This window comes from Arvicola amphibius, chromosome 10, assembly GCF_903992535.2.
Source record: "Arvicola amphibius chromosome 10, mArvAmp1.2, whole genome shotgun sequence".
In the NCBI taxonomy this organism is placed as follows: Eukaryota; Metazoa; Chordata; class Mammalia; order Rodentia; family Cricetidae; genus Arvicola; species Arvicola amphibius.
In genome coordinates, this window is record NC_052056.1 from 95,855,570 (window position 1) to 95,864,655 (window position 9,086).

Here is a 9,086-nt window from a genome sequence, read left to right on the forward strand (position 1 = left end):
CCAAACCCACTTTTCCCGGGATCCACTTACAGGAGGCCGGAGCAGGTGGTGCAGACGAAGCTGCCCACGGTGATGTCAACATAGGTGACCCCGCGCTGGGCACACTCGAAACAGTGGCGGTTCCCGGCCTGGCTGCAGCCGCCCAGCTCCCGCACTCGGCGGCACCACACCTCCGAAGCCGCTTCAGCCTCCGCTTTGCTCCCTCCGACCCCGCCACCCGGGCCCGGGCCCTTCTTAGCCGCCATCACCATCTCTCCTCCGAGCTCCTCTGCAAGTCTGCGGTTGCTCCCCTTCAACCGCTCGCTGCCTTTCCCGCCTCCGCCGCCTTCGCACGCCCGGCAACCCTGACACCAGCTCCTGCAGCCCCGACCGCGACCGCGACAGACTCCGCCGCCCCCTTCCTCGTCTCGTTCTGCACGCTGATTAGCTAGTCCCCTCCCACCTCCTCGCTCTGATTGGCCCGATTCGGGACGGCCTCGGGTTGCTGGAGCCTCCACAGCCACGCCCCACTGCCAACGGGCCTCCCGCCTTTTCCATTGGTTCACAGAGACCCCCCCACCGTGCAAGCACGGCGCGTGCCCTCCTCCTTGTCCCCGCCCCCTCTCGCCACGGGTTCCTAGGCTGACTCTTATTGGTTATTAAGATTGCAAAATTAGCGTGCGAGAGAAAGGAGGTGGTCCGCGCGCGCGCAGTGCTCACCCTCAGGCCTGGCACTAATTCCCGCCAAATTTCAAAGGCTTGTTCCAGGCTGAGCCAAGAGACGTGCAAGGCAGAGAAGAAGTGGCCCTAGGAGGGACTGAAGGGGAAAGGGAAAGGCAGAGAAGGGGAGGGTGAAGCTTTATAAAAGATGTCTTATTTACCCATGCCATAGGTGGAGCCACCACTTTAAAAACTTGAGGTGGGATGCCAAAGATAGCTTAAGGGACGAAGGCATTTGCCACCAACCCTTACATCCCAAGCTTGATCCATGGAGCTCACTCCTGTAAGAAAACTGACCCCTGTAAGCTGTCTTCTGAGCTTAAAGAGTGTACACACACACACACACACACACACACAAATGTATGTAAAAATTATTCAAGAAAACATGTTGAATAAAGTATATCACAGAACTGGTTTGAACCTGAGTCTTCTGATTTTAAAAACTCCACTCTGGAACCAGGGATGTATCTCGGTTGGTAGAAAGCTTGCCTAGCAAGTACTGAGCTCTGGGTTCAACCCCTAATACTACATACAACCCGTAATAGCGACACAGGCCTGTAATTCAAGCATTTGGAAAGTGAAGGTAGGAGCTTTAGAGGTTCAAAGTCGTCCTTGGTCACTGCCTGGAAAGGGAAAGGCTGGAAGTGAGGAGATTTTGGGGTGTTGACCACCGTAAACCAACAGTTTTGTTGCAGACGTGTCAATGGGATACCTTTTGAACCCTCCAGCGGGCTGATTCCAGGAGAGAAAAGAACCCGAGAGACAGGTTGCGGAGTCATCAGTACAGGGAGTCATGTAGGGGCACTGACGTGGTGAAGTTGCTTAGGTGTTACATAGAGATGAAGACTAGAAAGTCCAGGGCTGGGAGCAGTGAAGTGCTTGCCAGGCAAGCTTGAGAACCTGAGTTCGATCCCCAGAACCACCTGTAATCCTAGAGCTGGGGATGCAGAGACACGGGGATCCCTGGGACTTGACAGCCAACCAGTCTAACCAAATCAGTGAGCTCCAGACCACTGGAGATCCTGTCTCAAAAAAAGAAGGTGAAAAATGACTGAGAACCTGGTGTTAACTTCTGGCTTTCAAATACTTGTACACATGAGCACACACACGCATACACACACACACACATACACAAACACACATACACTGCTGAATCAGTAGGTGGGAACAGTATTTGATCTCCAGGACAGGAAACTATACACACACACATACACAACACATACACACATACATACATGCACACACATATATACATACACACATAGACACACATATATACGCACATATATAAACAAACACACACACATATAAACACACATATACATACACACATATATACGCACATATATACACAAACATACACATATATAAACACATATATACATACATATATACATATGTAGATACATGCACATACACACATATACATACACATATATGCATACATACATACACAATTACTCACACATACAGTAAGAAAGAATACAGTTGTCCAGATGTAAGAGAGAGTAGGCAGTTTACTCCACCTCTCCAACTGTCATAGCCACAAATGTGCTTCATCCCCAGAAGGAGGTTACACCAAGTCCCGTCCGGATACGCAGGGGTAGCATCTTTGTCCATTTAAAACATTGCCTGCATGGCTTGATTGCTCGTGGCTTGAATTTCAAGCAGGCAGATCTCTGTGAGCTTGAAGCCAGCCTGGTCTACGTAGCGAGTTTCAGGACATCCAGGGCTGCATGGTGAGACCCTGTCTCAAAAACAAACAAATAAATAAATAATGAATGAAGAAGAAAGAAGAAAAAAGAAAAGAAAAAAAAAGCCATCTGTACTTTTTTCAGAGCTTAGAGTTTCACCTGTGCCGTCCACTGCTTTTGCAGTTTCTCTTTAGCCGACAGGCATCTCTTCGCCTCTCGGAATGGTAAGCAAACCAGTCCACTTGCCCACCACCAATAGCAAACGAAGAGTAAATTAGGATGATTGGACTCTGACAGCTGTCAGTCAGTTCTTTTGCTACAGGGTGTGGTCCGCAAGTCAACCAAAGGCTGCTGCCTCCTCCTGTCTCTGCTCCACCCAGGTCATTATCAGGGAGTAACAAGCCTATGTCCCCTCATAATCAGCAAGAGCACAGGCAGCCTGGGGTCACCCTCCTCTGCTATTGCCCCGGTGGCTGGGTGGAAGCCTTGGTGACTTCCCTGGTAGGAGCCCTTTGTGTAGATGGAGCTCATTTCTACACCTTTGTGCTTGGGGAGTTAAGTCGACGGAACCTGGGTGATTTGGTGGGTGGAAAGCAAACTTTTTCAAAAAGTATCATAGTGGGAGCTGGAGGGGTGGCTCAGCAATTGGAACACTTGACGCTCCTTCACAGGATTCAAGTTCAGTTCCCAGTACCCATACTAGCTGATAGATAACCACTGTTACTACAGCTCCAAGGGACCCATCCAATGACTTCTGTCCTCAGGGACTGGCCCGCATGTGGGCACGCGTGCTCACACACACACACATGCACACACACGCACACGCACACACGCACGCACACGTACACACGCACACACACGCACACACACACAGAATAGTAACAGTAAGCGCTCCCCCGGCCTTTGTTACTCGATTTCTGTCTTGCCTGGGGATGAACTGGCACGTCATGTCAGTTACTGGATCACATATCCCCATCAACAGGAGAAAAGTCCAGCCTCGCAGGTGTGGTCTCCCAGACACCACGAGATCAGTTTTCAGGGACCATTTTACTGTCATTATTTGTCCAGCTGCTTCTGGTGCATAGGAAATATGATAAGGGCCTTGCCTGGCCAACAGCCTCTCTCTCTCTCTCTCTCTCTCTCTCTCTCTCTCTCTCTCTTTCTCTCTCTCTGTGTGTGTGTGTGTGTTCACACCAGAGTCACCCTCGGGTGTTGTCCCCCAGGTGCCATGCTCCTTGTTTTTGAGACAGAGTCTTTCACTGACCTGGAGATTACTGCTTTTGCTAGGCTGGCAGTTAGCCCCAAAAATCCCCGTCTCTGTGACCCAGGGCTGGAACTACAAACTTCCGTTACTATACCTGACGAGGGGGATGGAAATTAGGTTCCCATGCTTGTACAAGTGCCTTGCCAACAGAGCTATCTCTCCCGTCCTTGACTCCTTTCCCTTAGGAGCAAGGTTTGCAGTTGGAGACCCAGACCTGTCTGGACCCCCGCCTGCGGGTCCAGCCGTGAACATAATAGCCACTGCCATCTCAGTCAGAGCTACCTGCATGAGACCCCCAACAACGTCAAGCTGTTGATGTTCCCTCTTAGAAGGAGTAGGTAAAGAGATGAATTCATTCTTCACCTGAGATTCCAGCTACTCTTGTGACCATCCCCTGCCCCAAGCTGTGTGTAATCCCCCTGCCTCAGCTCTGTGTTGTCTTGGAAGGGGTTAGAAAGTAGAAGATTAACAGAAGACTTGTCTCCATCTAGGCAGCTATGGGAAGTGGAGACAGCCCTGTGGAAGAGAAGTCCTAGGTGAAGGTTGCTAGTTGTGGGCACAGCCATGTCAAGGACTCATAGCCCCAGGCTCAGAGAGATGTCAGACTCTCTCTCTGGTCCATGTGTGAACATTGACAGCGTGTGCAGAAAATGTCCACCATCTCTTTCTTTCCCTGTGTGTCTACAGCCTGAAGACTGCTCCCCAATACAGACTGCTCCTACCAAGGTGAGCTAATCCTGTCTCCTTGATCCAGCTGTATACTGTAAACCCTACTTTGTGTTTAGCTAAACAAACTGATTCCGCCTCTCCGCTCAACTCTGTCATGAACACACTGATCTCCCAGGTTGTTGTGGTGTCCCCAGCAGAAGCCCCAGACCATCCAGGGTGCTACGGTGTCCCCAGCAGAGGTCCCAGACCATTCAGGGTGCTACTGTGTCCCCAGCAGAGACCCCAGACCATTCAGGGTGCTACGGTGTCCCCAGCAGAGTCTCCAGACCATCCAGGGTGCTACGGTGTCCCCAGCAGAGGCCCCAGACCGTCCAGGGTGCTACAGTGTCCCCAACAGAGACCCCAGACCATCCAGGGTGCTACTGTGTCCCCAGCAGAGACCCCAGACCATTCAGGGTGCTACGGTGTCCCCAACAGAGACCCCAGACCATCCAGGGTGCTACGGTGTCCCCAGCAGAGGCCCCAGACCATCCAAGGTGCTACGGTGTCCCCAGCAGAGACCCCAGACCATCCAAGGTGCTACGGTGTTCCCAACAGAGACCCCAGACCATTCAAGGTGCTACGGTGTCTCCAGCAGAGACCCCAGACCACTCAGGGTGCTATGGTGTCCCCAGCAGAGGCCCCAGACCATCCAGGGTGCTACGGTGTCCCCAGCAGAGGCCCCAGACCATCGGTCCCAGCTTTCTGTCTGCGCCTGCCTTGTACTACGTCACTGCCCTAGAAAGGTCCATGCACTTGAACCAGGCTGGACGCGGATCACTCCCCCAGACATTTAATTAAATTATTGTTACTTTTTTCCAGTTCCAAAGTTTTTACTGTTTTAGAAAAGATGATCCGTTCTGTGGACTGAAGAGCTGTGCCCAGGGATCCGTCAGTAACGCTGAAAAGTACCCAGAGCTATCCATCTCTACTCATACCCAGTCATGAGCACAAGACTTGTAGTCACTCAGTTCTTCAGGCTTAAAGCATAGACTGATCTCTTTCTCTGCACTTTGCACTGAATCACTGAGTGATGTTCCTGCCAACTTGAATGCAAAACTCCCCTCGAATGGTGCCTGGCTTAGAATCAGCTGGATTGGTCCCTCCTAGCATCATTCGGCCTGTCTTCACCACATTGAGCCCCTCCCAGACCATGGCCACCACAGGCCCCGAGTTCATGAACTTCACCAGCCCTGGGAAGAAAGGATGGTCTTTCAGGTCAATGTAGTGCTGCTTCAGGTGCTCCTCAGAAGCCCGAAGGAACTTCATGGCCACCAGGCAGAACCCCTTCTGCTCAAAGCGCTTGATGATCTTGCCCACCAGGCCGCACTGCACGCCATCTGGCTTGATGGCAATGAAGGTATGCTCGAGGTTGGCCATGGTCCAAAAGTTAGTTGGCTGGACAGCCGGTGTGGGCGACGAGCCATGGGAAGAAAGAGCAGAGGGACCACCAGGCTGGCGCGGGACAAGGAAAGAGGGGTGCCTAATTAAATTATTTTAACTTATTAATTTTTATACTCATTTATTTATTTTGAGATAAAGTTTCTCTGTGTAATACCCTTGGCTGTCCCAGAACTCACTCTGTAGACCAGGCTGGCCTAGAGCTCACAGAGATCTGCCTGCCTCTGTTTCCCAAGTGTTGGAATTAAAGGTGTGCATCACTACCCTTAGCCCTTATTGGTTTATTTTTGAGACAAAGTATTTTGCTATGGCACAGGCTGGCCTGAAACTTACTATATAGGCTTAACTGGCCTTGAACACAGGCTTGTAGTGACTCAGCTTCCTGGATGCTTCGACCACAGGCCTGAGCCACCACACACAATTAGAAACCATGCTTTTAAAGAAAGGGTTGACGAATGAGGTCAACTCTAACACTGTGGAAATTTACTGCCTGTAGGCCATTTCCAGTCTGTTCTACAGACAGAGAAACTCAGAAGCTGTATAGGCCCCACCTGAGTCTTGGAAGCTGAGACAGTTCAAGTTTACAGAGCAAGGTAAGAAAAGAAGAGGAGAAGGGGAAGGAGAATTGTGAGGAGGAAGGAAAAGAGGAGGGAGGGGAGATAGATGGGTGAGGGAAAGAAGAGGAGGAGGAGGAACTGAAGGAGGAGAAAGAGAGGAAGTAGAGGAGGAAGGTGAAGAAGAGGAAGGAGAACAATGAGGAGAAGAGAGGAGAGGAGAGGAGGGGAGGGGAGGGGAGGGGAGGGAGGGGAGGAAGGGGAGGGAAGGGGAGGGAAGGGGAAGGAAGGGGAGGGGAGGGGAGGAGAGGAGAGGAGAGGAGAAGAGAAGAGGAGAAGAGAAGAGAAGAAGAGAAGAGAAGAGAAGAGAAGAGAAGAGAAGAGAAGAGAAGAGAAGAGAAGAGAAGAGAAGAGAAGAGAAGAGTAGAGATCCCTAATCACTCCTGAGCCTCCTCTCGGTGGTCAGCTGTGTTCTTATCAGCACGTGTGTTGCACAGAAACCGAATTCCAGATAATGTGCTGTGGGAAAGCAGGGCTGGGGATAGCTCACGTTCCTCGCAGCCAGAGTGCTGAGGCTCCCAGAGACACAGACTGAGGTGCAGCCAGTTAACTCCAGACCAAAGGTGGCTTGGCCTCCACTAAGAAAGCTTAAATGCACGCTCCGAGGAGAATGGCACCCAGCCGGAGCTATAGCTTGCTCACTCGGTTGAGTCCTTTTCTGACATGCAGAAAGCCGGGGCCTGATTCTCACGACCACATAAAACAGACGCAATGATGTACGCCTGTAATTCCGGCCTTCAAGAGGTGGAGCAGGTAGTTCAAGGTATGGCTCAGGGATATGAGACCATGTCTCCAAAAAAACAAGACAAAACAAACAAACAAACAAACAAAAACAAAGACGAAAACAAATGAAACGTATTGTCTAAAATGAAAAGTAGAATGGATAGGACTGAAAACATATTCGACAATAAAACATTACGAATTCATAATAGAAGCTATCTACAAAAACAAAATATACTGGGAGTACAGTGTGTGCCTGAAATCCCTAATCCCAGCAGGAAGGAAGTGGAAGCAGGAGGATGTAAAGTTCAAGGTCATTCTCAGCTACACAGAAAGTTTGAGGCCAGCCTGCGTGCGTTATGTGAGATCCCATCTGAAAAGAAAAAAAGAAAAGGAGAAGGAGAAAAATAACAATTGTCATTGAGGATAGTGAGAAACGGAAGTCCTTGCGTATTCTCAGATATAGAATTGTCTAAAATTTATGTCCAGAAGAACTGACAGCAGCCATTCTAATAAATGCATTCTTGCAATTGCTCATACACCAGTGTAGTCTCAATAGACAACAGACAGGAACAACCCGCTCATACACCAGTGTAGTCTCAATAGACGACAGACAGGAACAACCCAAAGTCCGTCAGCCAGCAGATCATAGAACGAGACAGATGTGACCCGGACTTACAGTTGGCTGTCATTCCACCCTAAAGAAGTCTGCACACCTGTGAGTTCCGCTCCTAGAAACTTGACCACCTGTGAGGTGGAAATAGTGGGTGCAGGGCTGGAGAGATGACTCAGTGGGTAAGAGCACAGGCTGCTCTTCCAGAGGACCCAGGCTCAGTTCCCAGCACCCACATGGTGGTATAGCAGCTCAAAACCATCTGTGATTCCAGCTCCAAGGGATCCAACACCCTCTTATGACTTCCAAGGGTTCCTGCAAGCACATGGTGCACACACATACACTACATATACATAAAATTACCTTTTCTTTTAAGTTAAAGAGGAGGAGGGTAGAAACTTAAATCTATACCGAACATGCACAGCGCATCTCCATCTATCTATCTATCTATCTATCTATCTATCTATCTATCTATCTATCTATGAGACAAGATCTCACTATATAGACTAGTCTGGCCTTGAACTCGGAGAGATTCACTTGCCTCTGCCTCCCAAATGCTGGTATCAAATGTGTACATCACAATGCCTGATCTAGTCTTTAAAAATAAACAGCTGCATAAAGACAGTGCATGACTTTAATCCCAGCACTCGGGAGGTAGAGGAAGGTTGATCTCTATGAGTTTGAGGCCAGCCTGGTCTACAGAGCAAGTTCCAGGACAGGCTCCAAAGCTATAGAGAAATCCTGTCTCAAAAACAAAACAAAACAAAACAAACAAAAACAAAAAAGAAAAAGAAAATAAACAAACAACAGCAACAAAAGCATTAATTTTATTGTCTGTGCTCTGATTTAAAACACAGCATAGGATGAGTACTAACATGGACCCTAACAAATAGTAAATCAAAAGACAGCTGTGTGTGAGTGCTTCACCTGCACGTGTGTATGTGCCTGTGGAGTGCAGAGGACGGCACAGGGTCCCTGGAACCGGAATTATAGATGCTCGTGAGCCTCCATGTAGGTGCTGGGAACTGAATCACGTCCTCTGGAAGAACAGCCAGTGCTCTTAGCTGTTGAGCCATCTCTTCAGTCCCCATAAACACTGATCTGTTTTGTTTTGTTTTATTTCTTAAGCGGGGATTCTCCATGTAGCTCTGGCTGTCCTGGAACTTGCTCTGTAGACCAGGCAGGCTTCAAACTCACAGAGATCCGCTTGCCTCTGCCTCCCGAGAGCTGGGATTAAAGGCGTGTGTCACCACAACAAACTCCTCAGTTGCTTTGCAAAGCTTGTCAATCTTTGTTACCAACCACTCCAGAGACCTGCATGACATCTGAGCAGGCTTCGTTCCAAGTTCTCACTCTCCTTGTCCCTGGGGTAG

At 49.6% G+C, this 9,086-nt stretch overlaps 1 protein-coding gene and 1 pseudogene across 3 annotated transcripts in view; both read right to left on the reverse strand.

Moving 5' to 3' along the window:
* The window catches only part of Agfg2 (ArfGAP with FG repeats 2), a 35,219-nt gene extending 34,831 nt beyond the window's left edge, over positions 1-388 (reverse strand). For all 3 annotated transcript variants that reach the window (XM_038345688.1, XM_038345686.1, XM_038345685.1), the window contains exon 1: positions 31-388. In XM_038345688.1, coding sequence (XP_038201616.1) covers positions 31-251 — 221 coding nt within the window. In that variant the 5' untranslated portion in view covers positions 252-388. The remainder of the gene's footprint in view (positions 1-30) is intronic.
* A 4,909-nt stretch (positions 389-5,297) lies between these two features.
* On the reverse strand, positions 5,298-5,745 carry LOC119825371 (annotated as a pseudogene).
* Positions 5,746-9,086: the final 3,341 nt, after the last annotated feature.